The following is a 21,644-nucleotide window of genomic DNA, read 5'->3' as shown; positions in this document are numbered from 1 at the left end:
TTATCTCCTGTTAAGAAGTAATGTCTGTCATTTATTATAGAGAGAGTTCCCAAAAGACGAACTTGTTCTGTGAAACAAAACCAAATGTTGACTGAAGGTTTGATTGAATACGTTTGAAGAAGTAGGTTTGTAGTTTGTGTCAATGATTGGGCCAATTAGTCATCGCCTGCAGATGTCTCTATGGACATGAAGATGGTGTTGGACTAGTGTACATACAACTTTTCTCTCATGCCCTCATGATTTGTACTTATCACCCAAATAAACATCAAGTTATCACTTTTATTGAATTCTTGGACTCTTTCTTTTAGTTAATTTTTTTTTACTTTTAGGCTTATGTTGCTGTATCATTTCTGCTTGCACAAAGCAGTGCCATGTTCAAGAGGTTCAATGCAGGTGTTAAGTTGTCCTGGAATGGTATGGAGGTGTTGGGGGGGGGGCTTATGCATGGATTAAATTGTCATGTGGCGTTACGCAGGTGTTGACTTGTAATTGAAATGTTAAGTTGTCGTGGGGGGGGGGGGGGCGTTATCTTGTCCTGGGGTGTTAAGTTGTCGTGGGGGGGGGGGGAAGGGGCGTTATGGAGGTATTAAGCTATCTTGGGGGGGGGGGGGTCGTTACAGATGTTTTCAATTTCCTGGGGGTGTTGTGGAGGTGTTATGGATGTTTTAAATTGTACTGGACATTGGCGTAGCCAGGATTTCCACCCCCGCTATATGTATATATATATATATGTGTGTGTGTGTGTGTGCATTATTCATCTTTATTACATTCTGACCCTTCATTCTTTCGGAAGACGTTTATTGTACCCTAGAATATGTTCTTCCATGAATTAGTGGAAAGACCGTAGACAACTCGCCCCTTGCCAGCTAGGGGGCTGGGGGAGAGCTGTGAGCTCCCCAAGCGCCGCCAGGCACTATTTCCGGTATTTAAAACAAAAAAAAAAGCATATTCCGAAGTATCTACAGTGCATTACAAAATGTTAGTTCAGAAACCTAGCCTGCTATTCTTACTTACTTAGGACTTAGATCCTCCCGCGCCGTCGTGGAGGGGTTGAGATGTCTTCGATTTGAAGATGTTCAGATGATTAGGAAGTTTTGAAATGATTGAAGAGATGTGTCGGGAAGATGTTTGGCTTAGTTAAAACAAGGGAAATAGTTTATTTTGTGGTAGGAATTTCCAACCCTCCCACTGGCTATACTCAGTGTTTCCCCCAAAGTATTCTGCGAGACCTGAATAGGTTTTCCACAAACGTACTGGAATAATTAAATAGTAGTCCAACGCATGAATTAATATCCCTAAAACGTAAGCAAAGTGTTTCAGACGTGTTACGTTCAAAAAAGAGAAAACACTGGCCTTATACACATGGGATTAGTAATTGTAGTTAGATTTTTTTCTTAGACTGTTGCTTGAATTTTGATACATTCACTGTATTAATGGAGCCAAGCAATCAAGAGAAAGTAGAGAGAGAGAAAGATTACTCTGATCTACTACAATCACAGTAAGTCTCTCTTGACTGGCTTTATCTACTTCTCTATACTCTACAACATAACGTGTTAGGTTAGTGTCGGGGTCGACAACCTGCGGTTCGAGAGCCACATGCGGCTCTTTGGATGTGAAGCTGCGGCTCTTTAGTTCCATACGCAAATATTTTTTATTTTATCGAAACATTTTTTAAAGTAGTTCTGAACCCTTTAACGAAAACTAGGCGCCGATTCGATCTCTCAGCCACTTGTACTCGCTTTTCACCACACCCATCCCAAATTACACGCGTCGTCACTGTTGTCAGTCCGTCGGAAGCTCTCGAATGAAGCCGTCGTCGGATGTTTCTATGTAGATTTCAATTCGTTTTGACGCAAGTCGAATTGGCATCTCAACCACGTGCTTTGACTGTGACGTATAGTTTGTTGTTGTAGTACCATGTAGTTTGTTTGTAAATGAGTTAGAAGCGAATTATCTTCTCAAAGTTATAAGCAATCTACAAGTAATGCTATTCTGGAAAGCTTTGCGTACCACTAGAAATCGCACAAAAAGGAAAACCATTTACAGATGATGAATATGGCAAAACTGCTTCCTACATGCATCTGAAGAACTGTTTCGTGATTTCAAAAAAAAAAAAAAAAAAAAGAACAACCCAGAAATCTTGAAAAAAAATCAAAGATTTGTCACTATCCGCTGAAACAATACAAGACAGTATAGCTAAAATGTCTTCAAATGTAACGTATTTGCAGGTGGAAGATATTCAACTTTCTTCTGCCTTATCACTTGTTATAGATTAGTTTTGCGACATAAAGACACGGCACAAGTGTCCCATTTTGTCAGGTATATGTCTTCCCAAGGTCCAAAAGAAGAACTTCTAGGATTGCTACCTCTCTCATGACAGATTATAAGGGACGATAGAGCGAATGCCGTGCAAAAATACATCGAAGACAATAAGATCGATTTAAATAACATCAGTTAAATAGCAAGTGACAGAATATGACAGGAAAAAATAAAAGAGCAACAACGATTCGTCGGAGCAAAATAAACCAAGAATTTTTTTATTTTTACTGAATAATGCACCAAGAAGCGCTTTATGCCCAAAATGATTTCAACCGAAATAGATGAGGTCATGAATTTGGTAATCAAGATTATTAACAGCATCTTGTCAAAAGCACTCTACCACTTAAACGAAATGGAGACTCAATATTCCGACCTCCTTCTCAAAAAAGTGCTATGACTTTCCAAAAGTAAGGTGATGAAACGTTTTGCTTTGTGCTTCAGTGAAATAAATACATTTCTAAATGAAAAAGGCAATTATCACACCGAATTAGAGAACGACAAATAGTTTCAAAAATTTTACTTTATGAATGATATAACATTGAAATTAAATGAACCGAATCTGAAACTGCAAGGAAAAATCAACCCATCCTATGTTTTATGTTTTGGTAGAAGAATTGGTTTGTTTTGAAGGAAAATTTATTCTTTTTGCAGAAGATATTCAGAGCGGTCAATTACTTCATTGTGTAAAATGTTGTTTGTTTTGACATGTTTCGGATGTTCCTTCAAAGTTCAAGATAATTACGTCCTAGTCCAAACCTCCCGCAGGACGACGGGGGATGGGAGCGGGCAGAGTTTGAACCCGGGACCATCGATAAGTCTGAACGACAGTCCAGTGCGCAAACCGCACGACCAGGCAGACATTTTGAATGTCTAAAGCAATATCGCGATAAAATGAGTGCAACTTTTGACACAAATTTCTTCAGCTCAGTTATTAAAAAGATGAATTTCTTGACAGATTTGACCAGCCAGTCAAAACCAACAATCTATTCTAGCATTCATAGTACACCATCTCAACACAAATAGAAACGAAATCCACATTTATCCATTTGGAATTGATAATGGATCTCTAGAAATGCAATTGATCGATTTAAAAAGTAAATCTTTGTGGATTGGAAAATTTACAGAGTTGAATAGTAAGTTGGAAGTGTTGAAGGTCCAGAAATGTATGTAAGTAATGCAACAAAAGTGGACAGCTTTAAAAGGAATGCCGTGAGTTGATTCGGCGTATGAAAGAATCTTCCAGATTGCTACAGTGAGGTGAAGAAGTTGGTATTTGGAGTGCTGACTATCTTTGGATCGACATATTCGTACGAGCTAGTGTTCTCTTGCATGAATAGAATTAAAAAGTAATGTAAGAAGTCATCTAAAAATGGAGCATTTAGAGTCATGTTTGAAACAAAAAACAAGTTACCGAAGGCCTATGAGCCAAATGTATCCAAAATTTCTAAAACCATGCAAAGAGAACGCTCCAGTTGAATTTGTTTGCTTGACTGTATGTTATTACAAGTTAATGTTGTAAGTAAATGTTTAACTTCTTTAGTTGTTACCGAAATAAAAAGTAATGATCTAATAATGCCATACATATACATATATTTGTTGTGAGAAACACTACTAATATATGAATCCGTTTTTTTTTTCATTTTAAAAAATCATAGTGTGAGAACTATTTATATTTGGCAAGAAAAAAACTTTGTGGCTCTTTAAAAGCTTCGAAATTTTGTAAATTGTAATTTTCGGCTCTTCCGACTCAAAAGGTTGCCGACCCCTGGGTTAGTGCCCGCTTTATGGCAGCTACTACAGAAGCGGCACCAGTGAACTGTGAGAGACATCTCTGAATATGTCTAATGTATGGATTATGAGCACTTTCTTTAAAAATGCGTAAAGCTATTTATGTTCTGTAACAGTACTTCGGCTATTTAAAGTATGATAAAGTCATCCATGTGGATACAAAATCTAGACTAATAATAAAGACGCGTTGTAATTTGATTGTTTATGTAGATTACGTAATGACATAAGATTGCCTTCTGGAAAATGACGAACTAAAAGCAATGAACTCTGAACATCTAGTAACTAATTATATCTTTTGTTTATTTTTGCTTTTATGACCCCCCCCCCTTTTTCCCCAAATATTAGTTCTTCCCTTCTCCCAATTTAGAAAAGCTTATACTTAAATTAGAAAACATTGGCTAGCTGCTACAAGAAGTTGAAAACATTGGCTAGCTGCTACATGACATTGGCTAGCTGCTACACGACATTGGCTAGCTGCTACACGAAGTTGGACACATTGACTAGGTGCTACATGATATTGGCTAGGTGCTTCACGACATTGGCTAGGTGCTACGAAAAGTTGGAAACATTAATAAGGTGCTACAAGAAGTGGCTAGAACATTTGTGCACATTCTAGTGTCAAGACAAAGGCGAGTTCACTTCTAAAGGTGATATATTTGCGACCATTAGAATGTTTGATGTCCAGGTCGAATGTTTCTGTCGGACTCCATCTCATCCACGACCAAGTCCTCCACCATATCGATAAGACCAAAGGTTTCCTTGACCTCTTGAACCAGTTTCGCAGCGCTACTTTGAATGTACCTAAAGAAATTCTGGCGCTCGGAATTCGGTGCTAGAGTTGGTCTTTCAGCAGAGCCTTGATGAGGTTTAGTTTCAGTCCTAGGAAGCAATGCTGGATCCACTGTTGTGCTGGCATCTACAGTTTTTGTCTCAATCTTTTCTACACTTTTAGTGTCGCCGATAAAAGGGGAAGGCAACTCTTGTGCATTGGTTACGTTTGCAACCATTGTATCCTCTACCAGATCTGAGTTTGGAACTGGGCAATTTTTCAGAATGCCTTTAATTGAGCTTTTATTCCAAACATCAAGATGGTCTGCGGACAAATTGGACGAGGTAGGAGAATGTTTGACGCCAAGATGACATTTGGAATCACCATCGTTCTTCCAACGTCTTGCTTTGCAGGGCTCTTTGACCTTTAGAGATTTGAGAATTTCTTCAGAAGTAGAATGTGTATTTTTATGCTGTTGATTTGATGGCCAGGATTTACAGTTTTCTTTTTTCTGTTTTGAGGCGCGAATTTTTGACCTAGTGAAATTTGGAACATCTAAATGTGTGTGTTTTTGGTTGGTCTTTTGTTGTACATCCATGACACTGGTATTAGTCTTAGATTTTTTTGGACTCCGTGATGTAGACGCGCCTTTTCCTTGGTGGTTTTGTTCATGGCTGGCCGCTTTCGATTTTGTTATTAGTTTTTCTTTCTTTCTTTTTCTTTCTGGTTTGATCTTTTTTATTTTAAGTCCATCCTGCTGTTTGGCTTCGGGTGACGATTGAATTAGCGCTGCTGGACGTTTCATGTTCTCTGTTGACAGAGAACTCGATCTCTTGTGTCTTTTTTTCTTAGCAGACGACTGACCAGTTTCAATGAGGAAAGAAGGTTCGGATGTGGTTCTTGTAATGTCACTAGGCACAAACACTTGTTCTTTCTTAGGAAATGTTTTCTTTGTCAAGGACCGAGGAGATTCAGATCTGAAAGTGAACTTTTGGCTCCGACAGTTCTTTTGTTTGCTTTTCGAACTTCTGGACTTGGTTTGCCTCATGCAGATTTCGCTATTGCTGAGTCGTTCATTTGAACTATTTTCTTTATGTTTTTTTCTTTTCACTTTAAAATAGTAAATCGTTTTCTGAGGTTTTAGTTTGATGCTCTTCTTCGACACTGACTGTGCCTGGCGGTGACGCTCCTTGCTGGAAGAGTGCGCTGAGTGGTAATCCCCGAGAGTTGGATGTGTCTGACCTTTGCTGCACTTTCTGCTGAGAGCTCGATGATGGTTCTTGTCTGTTTTCCTTTTGCTTGGGATCAATTGAACAGTGGCTCTCTCAGCGGACAGACTTCTTATTAAACGATCTTCTTTCTGATAAAGAAGAGCTTCTAACAAGCGTTCATCTAAGCTGGGACTCTCTTTGATGTTTGATTTGCCTGGAGAGTCCTGATTGGAGCCATTCTGTCGGGTGGCTATTTCACTGGTTTTAGGAGTTAGTGAATACCCAGTCTGCTTTACTTTGAAATGCTTAGTATGATGTCTGTCTCTTATTGCCAGCTCAGGATTGGATAACTTATGTTGGAACCTCTTCCCTTTGAGATCTGCTAAAAGTCTTAGATTTGTTGCTTTTATGACTTTATTCCTTTTTTTGGATCCACTCCAAGAAGCAGCTTCCAATGAATCCAATGACAATGATCGATAAGACTTCTCTAGCTTTGGAACAGTTTTGATAGTTCTACGTTTCTCATGTAGATGTTTCTCTCCCTTGTGTCTAGCGCGCGATGCATTTCTACTCGCTTCATCGCCATTTCTCCTAATCAATTTTCTAGTTTTTTCAAGCAATTGTTTGGCCTTTTCGACGTGTCTATTTAAAGTGTCTAAGCTTTTCTTTTTGCGTTTCGAGTAGTGCTTGGGTTTCTTCGCGTCAGGAGAGAAGTTGGCCCACTCAACGTTTGAGGCTGTGTCTGGGACGGGGACATCTTTGTTTTCCAAAAACGTGACGCTCTTTCTTTTTCGTGTGCAGCGCTTGTCTTTGAGTTGATCATCTGCATCCAATAGTGCGGATGACTCAGACACATCAGTGGAAGCAGAATAATGGGTAGTACGGGCCAGATCAACAGAAGAAAATGACATGATTCTTTCAAGAGCTGTCACGTGCTCTGCGTCTCCTTGACAAAGTTCCCAATAGTGATCAATTTTTGCGCCTTTTTCTGCATCCGTGGAATCGCTGGCTATATTATACCTGTAAAGATTTGATTTCATCTTTTCTTTGATTCCCCCATGTGCAACTTCCTCAGGGGCTGCAATGTTTGATCGCGGGGTCTTGGAGTGTTTACGATCCATAAACTTTGTTCTACGTGTGCTCGATTGCTCCCAGATGCGTTCAAGCTCGGAACTGCAGTCGTCTGTGAAGGACTGGGACAATGCGACAGTCATCTGGTTTAAGACTATGTGATGGGGGTCCGCCTTCTCAACGTGCGAGCATCTCCAGCGTACCCAGTTTGTTGGGCTAGGGGAGATATTGCCGTGGGCAGAGCTGACAGAACATACATCGCTGTGGTCAATGCTTTCAGTATTCAGGGGGCTGTTCTCTTCCCTGATGGGCTGGAACATATATTCTGACAGTCTCCTGACTGGTTTCTCTTGAAATTCGTAAGAAGGAAACATTGTTAAGAATCTTTTCTCAGCATTCATGTGTTTCAATGCCTGAAAGAAAAGCCAATGGAATAAATTAACGTCAAATAAAATAAAATCTCTCTCAATTTTTCCTCTCCTTGAGAATCGCTAACTACTTTGTTTTAGACTTTATTGACAACTGACTTCACATATACCTTTAAGGCCCTTAACAACCCTTAGAAAATTCTCGTTATCCTTTTTTGGTAATATAATCAGTATTTATAGTATGATTTAAGCCCCAAATCCTTTTTATCATTTATTGCAATATTTTTCAATGTTTTTATATCTCTAAGTGCACTGAAAAATCAATAAAAAAAAACTACCATAAGTGTTAGGCAATTCTAGACAGTATTTAAAATATTGTAACAATATCACTATCCAAGCTCATTTTAAACTGCTCCACATGACACTACCATATTAAAGAACTTGACAACTAAGGGCTACAAAATAAAGTAACGGTTTAATGTCCAGTAAATCAATGCCAATACTGTACAATTGGCAACAGGTAACACTGACTGTACAATTGGCAACAGGTAACACAAGACTGTACAATTGGCAACAGGTAACACAAGACTATACAATTGGCAACAGGTAACACTGACTGTACAATTGGCAACAGGTAACACAAGACTGTACAATTGGCAACAGGTAACACTGACTGTACAATTGGCAACAGGTAACACTGACTGTACAATTGGCAACAGGTAACACTGACTGTACAATTGGCAACAGCTAACACTGACTGTACAAATGGCAACAGGTAACACTGACTGTACAATTGGCAACAGGTAACACAAGACTGTACAATTGGCAACAGGTAACACAAGACTGTACAATTGGCAACAGGTAACACTGACTGTACAATTGGCAACAGGTAACACTGACTGTACAATTGGCAACAGGTAACACTGACTGTACAATTGGCAACAGGTAACACTGACTGTACTATTGGCAACAGGTAACACTGACTGTACAAATATTTCACTGTTAACAACCATACTGCCGTACCAACTCTTGAACTGATGTATCAAACTCCACAAGCCTCTCCGCTTCGTTCCGAACTTGCACTGGGTTGAACTGTTCAGGACTGACTTCATACACTGGGCTCGTAGTGTCGGACTTGCACTGGGTTCAACTGTTTATGACTGACTTCATACACTGGGCTCGTAGTGTCGGACTTGCACTGGGTTGAACTGTTCAGGACTGACTTCATACACTGGGCTCGTAGTGTCGGACTTGCACTGGGTTGAACTGTTCAGGACTGACTTCATACACTGGGCTCGTAGTGTCGGACTTGCACTGGGTTCAACTGTTCATGACTGACTTCATACACTGGGCTCGTAGTGTCGGACTTGCACTGGGTTGAACTGTTCAGGACTGACTTCATACACTGGGCTCGTAGTGTCGGACTTGCACTGGGTTGAACTGTTCAGGACTGACTTCATACACTGGGCTCGTAGTGTCGGACTTGCACTGGGTTGAACTGTTCAGGACTGACTTCATACACTGGGCTCGTAGTGTCGGACTTGCACTGGGTTGAACTGTTCAGGACTGACTTCATGCACTGGGCTCATAGTGTCGGACTTGAACGTCTAGATCAAAACCAAGATGTCGTCTCTTACTCACGAGGTGTCTTGACTCCATTCCGCACCGAACCGTCGTAATGCACCGTACAGAACCACACGGCTGAACCGCACTGAACTGCACTGTAGTGAACGCTTGACTGTGACACCTCCGCTTTTTATATAGGGTCCGGGCTGGCCTTCCAGAAACCGACAGAACGTCGCTCGGCCATTCTGGTCGATCACATGACTACATCCGACGTGACTGACCTGAGTAGTGTTCACTTGAGATGTTTCTTGAAACTTCGCCAATCATCGCTGTGGACCGTCTTCCCTCGTCACAGTTGATGACTCGTCTTTTTCTTGCCTGAGGCGATTTGTGTGGGCTGACTACGCACACACTACTACCCCTCCCCATACCACTACCAGAGTTCTAACAATATACAAGATGGCATCGTCTACACCTTTATCCTTCTGATAAGCCAATTGGAAAGGAACTTAGTACAAAGATCATTAATAAGAAACATTTAACTAGTTTTTTTCTAAACATTTAGACACATTGGAAGTAAGGAAACAGGTCTTAAGTTATTAATTTCCTTTGGTTTGGCAATCTTTTGTACAGGAACAATTATGGACGACTTTCACTCTGATGGTATCTCGTGGTTGACTAATGAAGTGAAGAAAATGTCTATAAAAGGTTCAGCTAGATGTTCAGCACATTCTTAAAATATTGGTCCCTTTATTCCATCAGGCCCACAAGCTTTCATTGTTTTTTTTTTTAAATGTTGCAGACTAGCTCTTCAGTAACTGCTATTTCTAAACAGTTGTTAACTTTGACATCTTCAAGTGTTTTAGCTCGTTAGATAATGTTTGGTCGAAGGGGCGGACTGGCTATATGGGCATTCGGGCAAACGCCCGGTGGGCCGTTACCCAAATGGGCGGGTAGGACCATATAAATCTTCTTTTTTGAAGTCACGTTTGTATTTTATAAGATAGGCCTTATAAGGGCCGCATGGATGCCACTGTCACATACAGATTGTTAAAGGTTATAAAATATTGTCTTACCAAAGGGCCACCTCTGAGCGACGTTTTATAGTGTAATAGGGCCTACTAATTTAATCTAACACATTTTCCGAAATAATGTAATAGCTTACATCCGTAGACAGTGCTACTAGTAAGATTCATCCTTTTAGGATGTACTTTGAAGTACACACACAGAAGTTAATGTAATTGGTCACTGCTTCGACCCAGTCTTCCAGATTGGAAATGTTCTTTCTCAATAGTATCCAATCGGTACAGTCCAAACATTCCAGTGATTTGAAGATATTTTCTTGAGTCCATTCTTGAATGTATTTTTAAATAACATTACCCACTTTCAGTTGTGTGTGGTAGTTGGAAAGATGTATTTCTTGATGGTCCGATGATCCTAGAGGTCGCCTCCCATTTGATACATTGAAATATAATAAAGGCCGCTCTGATGGTACTGTTGCACAAGTCCAGAGTTCTTTTCTCTCAAGGTTTACAAAATAGAAGCTACTACAATATTCTACACATTGATGTAAATATCCGTGTTTATCGACAATTCAAAACCCACCCTGTGCTGTTCACACATAGACACTCAGCGGCTCTCTACAACTAGTTAGCAGTTCAAAGCACTTCTTCGTTGATGACTCACAGCTAGATGCCTTCAGTTCCTTAGGAGTCTTCACGGGAAGATAACCAAAATGATGTTGCTTGTTTAAGTATCTGGATGCTGTTGATTTGCTGTTTCTATAGCTAGTGGTTTTTCTACAGGGTAGGGTAGATAGCCCTACGCCCAACCCTCCTCCTTTATCAGCCGGGCTTGGGACCGTCACATGGCGGAGTTAAGTATCTGGATGGTCAACAATAAACCCAAGACGAGCAGACGATTCAACTGGTCATTCAAGTCGGCACATAAAACAAAAAAAAATTCCGCCTGGACAACTGCAGCAGCGAAATTAGAACAGCTTACATCGTTTCATGCAAACCAAAATACTATTCCGCTACTGGGCGTGCATTCCACAGACTCCCTGTCAGTGCAGGAATCGATTACAACATTAAATAGCCTTGTGCTTCAAAGCTCACTCCGTATGTGCCAAGGTTTTCCCTCCAAACTTACGGATATTGGGGATAGACAAAAGGATTACAACTTGCTCCCCATTGAGCTCAGACAAACCTTAATTACTTTTTAAAAACGTTTTTAGATTACTTCGCCTTTTTGTGTTATTGTTTTTAGCGGCTCCCGAAAAGGGAATAGACGCTATTAGTTTTGTGTAATCTGTCTGTCCGCCCGCTCGTTCTTCGTCTCATTTAAATCTCGTAAACTAGAAAAGAAATTGAAAATCCGACATCACAATATTTTAGACCATTCAAAGTTTTGATGCAATGGCTACTTTTTTCTTTTCTGAAAGCGAAAAATTTAAGTTTTAAAATCGACTATGCAAGCAGTTTTTTCATAAAAAATACACCATTTATATAACTATTCACTATTCATAGTAACAAACACGGGAGGCTATTTATTAAGGGACATCACTATTTACCCAATTTTTTAACACATTTATGCAGTTTTAGATTTTTTGTCAAAAATTTTATTTTATAATTGTATTGCTAAGTTATGTAAGTTCTGTCATACTAATTACCACATTTATAAAAAAAATGTTTACTTTTATTTTTAAAGAGAAACAAATCTATTTAGTATGCATATAACTAAAACGTAATTTTAAACAGCAATTAATAAGTAGTTTTTCCTATTATCGATTGAACTACAATAACTAAACATAGTCACTATACACTGAACTAAAGGATAGGGAGATTTTTAATTTTTTTTTACAGAAATGTTTTTTTTTCTGAGGCTTTGAATAAGAGATTGACCCTTTACAGAACAATTAGATCAATTAGATAATCATTATATGACATCACTTAGGCCAGGTGGACATCGAACCTCTCCTTCATTTTCACCTATCCCTTGGTCTGCTGGATCGTTGGAGCACCACACAAGATCCGTCAACCTTCTTTCTCCATTCTTCTCTGTCATTTGCCTTTGATAGAATTTCATTCTGATATTCTTTCTAAAAATTTGAAACCTGCCTTTTTACCTGCCTGGGCTTACCACTTCGGGGCTGATTTTGAGTTTGTGTTTGTGTAACTTTGTTTTTTATTATGTTTTGTTTGTTTGTTGTTTTGTTTTGTAGCCTACATTATGGTCGTTAACAGCACTAGAATATATCAAAATACAAATTATAATTATTACTGAGCCAAGATTTGTTTCTCTTTGCACAAAAGTCGGTACTGCCATACTCCCCGATAAAGTTTGTTACGCTATACATCTTTAAGCTATTATTCATAAACTTTATTGATCATAAAATTAAAATGTTTAAGACTTGCAACAGAATCGAGACAGACGCTTGCCTACTTGATAGAACTGAACGAAATTTGATTCCCACAGAAACAGTTGTATTGATTGCTGATGGTGGTGCCCCCTGAAAGCCTTGAAATTGAAACCTGTTGAGAAAACACAGCAACGAAAGAATTAGAACTACTAAATGTAACTGTGACCCTGAGTATGGCGGAGATGTTGACACAGAAGTGTCAACTAGTAGGCCTAATATTTCAGGCTGAATTTACATTTTCGTTAGGTCACATTTCTCAAACTTTTCTTAGTATTTCACTAGTGCATTCAAATAGCCATGCAGGACTATGAACGAAATTTCACGCCAATTTTCCAGTGTCTTGTGTTCCATTCACACACAAATGTGGAACATGAAAATAAGCCCTTTTAGTAATGCGATTTATTCGCACCTAACCTAGGAAACTATTTCCAGTTCACAGTATACAGTTCTATTCTATTATCTCGCAGATCCTGCCTGGACAAAGCTTCTCAACTTAGTTCGACTTAGCTCAATTTAGCTCCCAAGTGAAAATGTTCATGAGATGAACAGGCAGACGGGGAAGTAAAATAGAATTCCTGTTAGGGTGTCAAATAGAACAGAGTTCATAGCGCTGGATGGTATGGAATAAAGCCCTAAAAGACTAGGAAAGACATCAAAAGACATCTTTCCTTAAAAGGCCTTTTTATTTGGAGAACACTCGCACTGCTGATGTGGGACAGAGAAAGATGCTGAGAAAGTCTACAAGAGATGCTCGGTCTCCAGCCTCGCCTCTTATCCGTGTTTTAGAATATGGGCCTTCGAAACAAGTTGTAACGAATATAGGAGTCTTCTTGGAACTCTTTCAGTTGTAACGAATATAGGAGTCTTCTTGGAACTCTTTCAGTTGTAACGAATATAGGAGTCTTCTTGGAACTCTTTCAGTTGTAACGAATATAGGAGTCTTCTTGGAACTCTTTCAGTTGTAACGAATATAGGAGTCTTCTTGGAACTCTTTCAGTTGTAACGAATATAGGAGTCTTCTTGGAACTCTTTCAGTTGTAACGAATATAGGAGTCTTCTTGGAACTCTTTCAGTTGTAACGAATATAGGAGTCTTCTTGGAACTCTTTCAGTTGTAACGAATATAGGAGTCTTCTTGGAACTCTTTCAGTTGTAACGAATATAGGAGTCTTCTTGGAACTCTTTCAGTTGTAACGAATATAGGAGTCTTCTTGGAACTCTTTCAGTTGTAACGAATATAGGAGTCTTCTTGGAACTCTTTCAGTTGTAACGAATATAGGAGTCTTCTTGGAACTCTTTCAGTTGTAACGAATATAGGAGTCTTCTTGGAACTCTTTCAGTTGTAACGAATATAGGAGTCTTCTTGGAACTCTTTCAGTTGTAACGAATATAGGAGTCTTCTTGGAACTCTTTCAGTTGTAACGAATATAGGAGTCTTCTTGGAACTCTTTCAGTTGTAACGAATATAGGAGTCTTCTTGGAACTCTTTCTGACAGATACGTTACTTTCATTCTCTAGTGTAGTTACATAGTGACATAGTCTCATCTCTAGTGTAATCACATAGTCTCATGTCTAGTGTAATCACATAGTGACATAGTCTCATCTCTAGTGTAATCACATAGTGACATAGTCTCATCTCTAGTGTAATCACATAGTGACATAGTCTCATCTCTAGTGTAATCACATAGTGACATAGTCTCATATCTAGTGTAATCACATAGTGACATAGTCTCATCTCTAGTGTAATCACATAGTGACATAGTCTCATCTCTAGTGTAATCACATAGTGACATAGTCTCATCTCTAGTGTAATTACATAGGGACATAGTCTCATCTCTAGTGTAATCACATAGGGACATAGTCTCATCTCTAGTGTAATCACATAGTGACATAGTCTCATCTCTAGTGTAATCACATAGTGACATAGTCTCATCTCTAGTGTAATCACATAGTGACATAGTCTCATCTCTAGTGTAATCACATAGTGACATAGTCTCATCTCTAGTGTAATCACATAGTGACATAGTCTCATATCTAGTGTAATTACATAGTGACATAGTCTCATCTCTAGTGTAATTACATAGTATCATCTCTAGTGTAATTACATAGTGACATAGTCTCATCTCTAGTGTAATTACATAGTGACATAGTCTCATCTCTAGTGTAATTACATAGTCTCATCTCTGATGTAATCGCATATCACAAGTTCGGCAGATCCTTTTCTTTTCTTTCCTCTGGATCCAATAGCTTCGATTGGGAAATTATTGTATGGGCGAAACAAATCTAAACTTACCATAACTAAGAGTTAAGATGTGACGTCTTCTATAAAAATCATTTCTGTCGTTCTACGAATGAAAGCGACCAAATACCATTCTTAAGATTCTATGATTCTTGTATCTAGCGATCTAGTAAGTCAAGTAAGTCAAATCAATATTTGCATTATCAAATGTTTTGACCAAATAAGAATAGTCGATCATCGAGATACTAGGCTCTATATCTAGCTCAATTATCTTTAAAATTACATTACTTTACCATAACGGAAGAATAATTCTAGGTTATCAGTAACTAGATCTAGACTCTAGATCTAACTTTTGTTTACCTAATGGAATCTTTGTTTCCTACTCCCTCGAGCTTCCCCCCATAAAGTTACTTTAAAAATATGAAATCAAAACATTTACATTCTTTCCGGAAATTCCTTGTTTGTACACTAATATAGCTAATATAAGTTACTAATATAGAATAAGTAAAAATTATTAAATTGGCGAATAGTAGGGATCAAAACAAACATTCGCTTTTTCATTTAATTATTTACGAATTCTTGGTCGAATAAACATGTAGGCAAAGTCTTTGCTCCAGTGATACTTCCCAGGCTACAAAACTCGCTGATTGGGTCTATCCAGAATCACAATGCGGCTTTCGCTCAGGGAGATCCACAATTGACATGATTTTCTCCATCAACTTCAGGAAAAGTGCTGAGAGCAAAGAATGCCTTAGTAGTACTTAGTACATTGCATTTATCGACCTGAAAAAGGCCTTTGATCTAGTCAGCAGAGAAGGCTTCTTTAAAATTTTACAGATAATAGACTGTTCACCCAAGCTCAGTGGCGTAGCAAGGAACCCGTGTTCCCGGGTTCAAGAACATCTTGGTGGACCCCCTCCAGCCAATAAGACAAATTTAGTGTGTGACAAAAAATGAGTAATCTAAATGTAAAGACATTCCAATGTAAAGATCATAACTTTTTTTAAAAAAATAAGTAATTCGAATGGATGGTTTTAAGGTCATACGATTTGATTGTGTGGGCATTGCATCGTATTGGTTTCAAAATCAACCACCACTAGAAAGGAAAAAAACGAACTTCAAATGGATAGTTTTGGGGTCATACGATGTGAATGAGTGGGCATTGCATCGTATTGGTTTCAAAATCAACCACCGCTAGAAAAGAAAACAAACAAACAAACTTCGAAAGGATGGTTTTGGGGTCATACGATGTGAATTTGTGGGCATTGCACCGTATTGGTTTCAAAATTAACCACCACTTGAATCTGCTGTCAGAATAATTTAAATCGGCACTCGCTGAACCTCCAAGAAAACATTTAACATTTATATTTCATTTGTCCTTAACAAAAATTATTTAGTATGGGGATCGAACCCAGGACTTGGGTGTCAACAACCAATCATTCTAATATGTGCAGCATTTTGTTTTTGAAATAAATGATTCAGTCTTTTACAATACCTAGATCTGCATGTGTTGGTTCTAGAATCTATTTTATTTCTTTTCTGTTCTGAAACAGATATTGTTAAATCTGAGTTAGTGCTTTTGAAGATTTTGGAGATTATGGCCTCATGACCAATCTACCCGCTGTCTCGCACCCCCAGACCCCCTCCCCACCTCCGAGGTGCTGTCGGTGATAACGGACCATAATCACATCCGCATAAAAAACGGTATCAAATATATTCAACATGTTCAATTCTCCAGAATAGACCACAAGTAACGTCCGCATCACAGCGGGTATCAAATAGAAATATATGTACTGTCTCAAGTGACCACTGGCTTCGACTACCCAAAGTTACTACTCGACTCTAAGTCACTACTGTCCAGACCGGACCAAAAGATACTACCTAACTGAACTAAAAGTCAATTTAGTCATTCTTACTTCCTGTTTCTATATCAGGAGTTTCACGTGTCTTTTCACCGAGACTTTGACAAGCTTAGATACTTCGATTCCGAAGATTTAGACTGAGGGCAGTATTTCAATTGACCACGCAAATCCAGTTGTGACCTGCACACTTTGCCAGGATATGATCCAGACAAAGCGTTGTACGCGGGGATGTAATTGAGTTTTCGTCGTCTGCGCAGTTCTTGTGCCAGGGCTTTACTTTGTGTTTCAAATGTGTATCCCGTAACGTTCGTGAGAGCTCTCCAGCTGTCTCTTTCAAAGGCAATAAAAAAAAAACCCAACTTTGGCATGTGTCATCCCCTATACGGGAAAGGTGTCCGAAAGGGTAGCTGCTGAATGATAAGTAGTGCCTCTTTACTGTCAACACCGGCCTCCTGTAAAATCTAGTTATTTGTAAGGCAGTATTGCCAGCGTTTTCTTATATGTAATGAAGCCACATTTAATGGAAGCGACCAAAATTTGGCTTTAGCCAGAAGGTTGTCTATTTCTCTAGGTTAGACAATGACGCATCGTTGAACACTGTGCTGCCCAGGTACGTGAAGTGGTCAACAACATTGAAGGCGTGGCCTTTCACGTTGATTTATGAAACTTAGTTCCGTTTAGGGACTTCTTGGGCACAATCTCCGTTTTTCAGAGGTTGATAGACAACCCAAAGCGTCTCTGCGAATTAATTGACGTCAAGTGGATGCTCCTGCTCGAGGTGTGCAAGAAAGGCGCAATCATTGGCATGAGCCCAGAAACAATCATCTCTTTAATTTCAAAATGGAAGAGTGCTCGTCGAAAGTTAAACACGTTGCTGTCGGTGCTGAACTTTTGATGATCCCATGCAGATGTACTGCGGCTATTTTGTTAAAGAAGGGGGACATTACGGAAACATAAATATAAAGGCCAATGAGAAATAAAAGGCTTTCAAAATTTCCGCAAAGGTAAGAGTAACCTATGTACAAAATTTTATGTCAATCCGTTAGATGGTTCCAGAGATCTCGTGAAAGATAAACATGAAAAATGATGTGTAGACATCTTTTCTAAGAAGACAATAACTCCTTTATACAACTTATAGTGCGATTTTTTTTCTCTTAACACTAAATGAATGTCAGGTTAAAAAAAAAAGAAATATATATTATTTTGTAAAATCTTTAATGAATACGGTCTACATGTGGACTAGTCCGTTTAAGATATTGACTTTCTAGTCCTCTAGCCAAAATTTCAATTCACTTTTTTAATAATGCAAAAAAGATGGTTTTTTAAATACTAAGGGAGATAATTTAATATCTATCTAACATCTATGTTTTTCAGAGTTATGGTGCTTTATAGACTCCCCAGAGTCGTAGACAAAGACTAGTATAGAGCATTCTACTGTGATATCGCCTTAGATTTAAGATCAATGATGTACAATGCACAGTCTTAAGTCAGTTTTTAGCGGCTCCCAAAAGGGGAATAGCGCTTGTAGTTTTGTGTGGTCTGTCTGTCCGTCCGCCTCGTTTAGATCTCGTAAACTAGAAAAGATTGTGAAAATCCGATATAATAATATATTATAATTTTCAGACGTCTGATGTAATGGCTACTTTTTCTTTTCTGATAGTGAAAATTGTAAGCTTTAAAATCAGCTATGCAAGCATATTTTTATTTTTCATAAAAATAAACTATTTTTACAACTATTCACTATTAATAATAAGAAACATGGGAGACTATTTAGTAGACTAAAGGACTATTTATCATATATTGAACACATTTATGCAAACGGTTTTAGATCTTAAAAAAATAATTAATTGCATTACTAAATTAAGTAATTTCTGTCCTACTAATTACTTACATTTCGCAAAAAATTTTCTTTTTCATTTTTTGTAAAAGAGAAAGAGTTTTTATTTTGTTAAAAAGTTGGTTTTTTTTTTTTTTTGGATGTATTTTGCTTGTATAAAACTTCTGTGCATGTGCCAGACTATGCAGCCCAGTAATCTTCCCCTGTGTCTTCCTGAGAGAGCTCTGAATCTGTCTTTTTTTATTCACAGTTCAACATTTCCTTTATTTCTCTGTGGTTTTTGTCAATAGAAATGGTGTGTTGAATTGTACCTGGGCTCTGCTCTCTCTCATCTGATGACTTGATTTCATCGGAAAGATTTCTAAAAGAAGCTGCACTACGTCATGACATTCTTTAAACTTTTCCACTTTCTAGCAACTGTGATGTGGTCTTTTGGGTTATTTGTCAGTCCATCGGGTGAAGCCCAAGTTGTTTTGTCTGACTATATTGTAGCACCAATGACAAGGTCATTAAAGGCACAAAGATCCACAAAAAATATCTCCATCTTTATTGCAGGTGCCTACTTCCTTTCCCATAACAAGTTCTCTTGTCCTGTTGTCTTGTCCTGTCGTCTTGTCCTGTTGTCTTGTCCTGTTGTCTTGTCCTGTCGTCTTGTCCTGTCGTCTTGTCCTGTTGTCTTGTCCTGTTCTCTTGTCCTGTTGTCTTGTCCTGTTGTCTTGTCCTACTTTGGCGTTTATGTAAAGTAGCAATTATACATAAAACACTGAACCATAATCTTCAAATACATAAACAAAATTTTTATAAAATACTCAGAAAGACACAAAGATAAAGCCACATTCCTCATTCCATATGCTAGGACAAATTTGTACAAATACTCCTTCATCCCTAGTGCTATTAGAGCATGGAATGGATTGCCTGAGCTTGCCAGGAAAACCAGTGACTTGGCAGAATTTAAGTCATTGTTTAATATGCATGACTGAATGCATGACCATAGGACGTAATCATCTTCTTTTTTGAAGTAACGTCTGTATTATATAAGATAAGATAAGATGTCCCTCATTACATTTTTTTAAGTAGATGTCCCCCATTACATTTTTTAAGTCTCCTCTTTATGCACGATCTAGTAAAGCTTGCAGGGAAATGTAAAAGTTGTCTTTCTCTTCTTTTCTTACAGAGTTTGTTGGTAAATAGTTGTAAAAGAGAATAGTTTTCCATTAAGTCTAGCTGACATAAGGCGTGGTGAGACAGGTTGCCAGCAGAGCTCTAGTTGCTTCTGCTGCTATCATTTGGGCATCTCCTTGCGTATGATCGTATTCGAGGTCTTCGTGACCAGAATAGATGATGTTCTCTCGTGTTCCATTCCTCTTGTATATGTTAGTCCAGGCACATCAATATTAAATCTCTTTTGTGTCTGGTGAACATTTTCACATTTACGTAGGATTCTAATATTCCAGATCCAGCTTCCTATGGGCTTTCACTGTTGTGCGTCAATACTCTTCTTGAGAGGAATCACCATGACCATGGCTTGGTGCGGGTTGGAGTTGTTGTAGCTTTGCCTTTTGTTTTAGAGGGTTAGGTGTCACGCCCAACCTTTACCTGGACTTGGGACCAGCAAGGTGCTTCTCGAAGGCTACCTCTTGGCGAATTTGTATTTGGTTTTATAGAATGTACATTTATATGAATCTTACGCCTATGGTCGTTTTAATTTTGTGTATGTATAAGTTTGTTCTGTAAGGATGTACACAGGTTTTTGTTCTTTTATAAATAGCGTTACAACATTATAAATAGAAAATTGTCAAGTATTATTTTCGAAAAATAACATTAAAATCTTAAAAGAAGTTTTCCTTTTTAGGCCCAAAGACTCTTGAGATAACTTTTTGTTGTATGCCCTTTACCTTCATGCTAACTTTTCAGGTTCATACTATCTAAGTACAAGATATCCAACTCTACATAATTCTAACGATTAACAGTTCTGAGGTGACTATTACAATAACCAAGATTTAGTAGATAAAAAAATCAAGATATAAAATGTCTTTACTGGAACTAGACATACACACGGAGACAAGGTTTTGCAAACATAGTGTCACCTCGTTAGAATATGTGCAGTCTTTGCGTCGTGTTGGTCTTATGTAAATCAACGTCTTTATGAAAAAAAAAGGAGGAGGGTCTGTCGGGGATGTCATTTTTGACAGGATATGTCTCTAGTTCTATTGTCTTCTTAATGAATTGTTCTCTACAGCTTAAGATAGGATCAGCGGCGGCACATAGTCTTGGAAAGTACATTTAGAATGAGATATTATTACATTGTGAAGAGTACATTGAGAATAACCGTCTTTAAACTTAGAAAATACATTGAGATTGGTTGTCTCTAGTAGATAAAATATATATTTAAATGCACAGTTAACTTTTTTTTACGAAGGCCGCAGTTTCCTTGCATCTCGACAAAATCATCAAGCTGTTGAGGAAAATTTCTGAATCAACAACTGAAAGAATGGACACTACAAGCAATACACAGAATCTTCTTCATGCAGTGGAAAATTGTGAATTTTTTGCTTATCTGGATTTTCCAGTCAAATCTCCTGCGCCCAATTAATATAGTTCAGAAGAAACTACAAACGTCTGGACTGCACATATGGAAGATGCTGAAGAAATTAAAACACTTTCATGCTTTCTGCAAAATGATGAGAAACGACGAAACTTATCACCCTATTCATCGAAAAAGCAAAAGAAGATAGAGAATGCTATGGACTTCCTGTAATCAAAATAACCAGAAGAAAGAAAAGACTTGATGGGGAGTTGAGTTCTGATGTAGCACTGTCAATAGAACTGCAATTCAAAAGTGTTGCGACAGAAGTGCTTGACGGACATCATATGGAGATGAAGGACAGATTCCAAAGACTGGAAAACCATGTGGACACCTTTAGGTTTCTTCTTGAACCAAGACACCTCTTGGAGTCTATGGATGATGACACGCTGATGAGAAACTGTGTTACTTTTTCAAACCAGTGCCACAATCACCAATTGACATATTGAGGAAGCTGGCTTCATATGGTAATGATGTGTGCTCAAACCTTGCAACCTCCATCTGAATACTGCTAACTCAGGCCACTTCCATTGCTTCATGTGAGAGATCATTCTCAAAGCTCAAGTTCATCAAAAAGTATCTCAGGAGTACAATGACGAAAGAAAGGCTT

General features: G+C 38.4%; 1 protein-coding gene across 2 annotated transcripts; it reads right to left on the bottom strand.

The window, feature by feature from the left end:
- Positions 1-4,417: 4,417 nt before the first annotated feature.
- LOC106063410 (uncharacterized) lies at positions 4,418-15,211 on the bottom strand. 2 transcript variants are annotated; one of them, XM_013221761.2, is made up of 3 exons: positions 15,112-15,211; positions 12,537-12,625; positions 4,418-7,571 (listed from the first exon to the last, which is right to left on the bottom strand). In XM_013221761.2, exon 3 carries the CDS (start codon positions 7,557-7,559, stop codon positions 4,773-4,775), a length of 2,787 nt encoding a protein of 928 aa, XP_013077215.2. In that variant the 5' UTR covers positions 7,560-7,571; positions 12,537-12,625; positions 15,112-15,211; the 3' UTR covers positions 4,418-4,772. The 2 variants fall into 2 exon arrangements, with proteins under 2 accessions (XP_013077215.2, XP_055870673.1); XM_056014698.1 differs by lacking the exon at positions 15,112-15,211 and adding an exon at positions 14,806-15,076.
- Positions 15,212-21,644: the final 6,433 nt, after the last annotated feature.

The sequence above is a fragment of the Biomphalaria glabrata genome, chromosome 16 (assembly GCF_947242115.1).
Source record: "Biomphalaria glabrata chromosome 16, xgBioGlab47.1, whole genome shotgun sequence".
NCBI classification, from domain to species: domain Eukaryota; kingdom Metazoa; phylum Mollusca; class Gastropoda; family Planorbidae; genus Biomphalaria; species Biomphalaria glabrata.
Note: the sequence above shows the minus strand (reverse complement) of the source record. Positions and strands in the feature narration are given on the sequence as shown.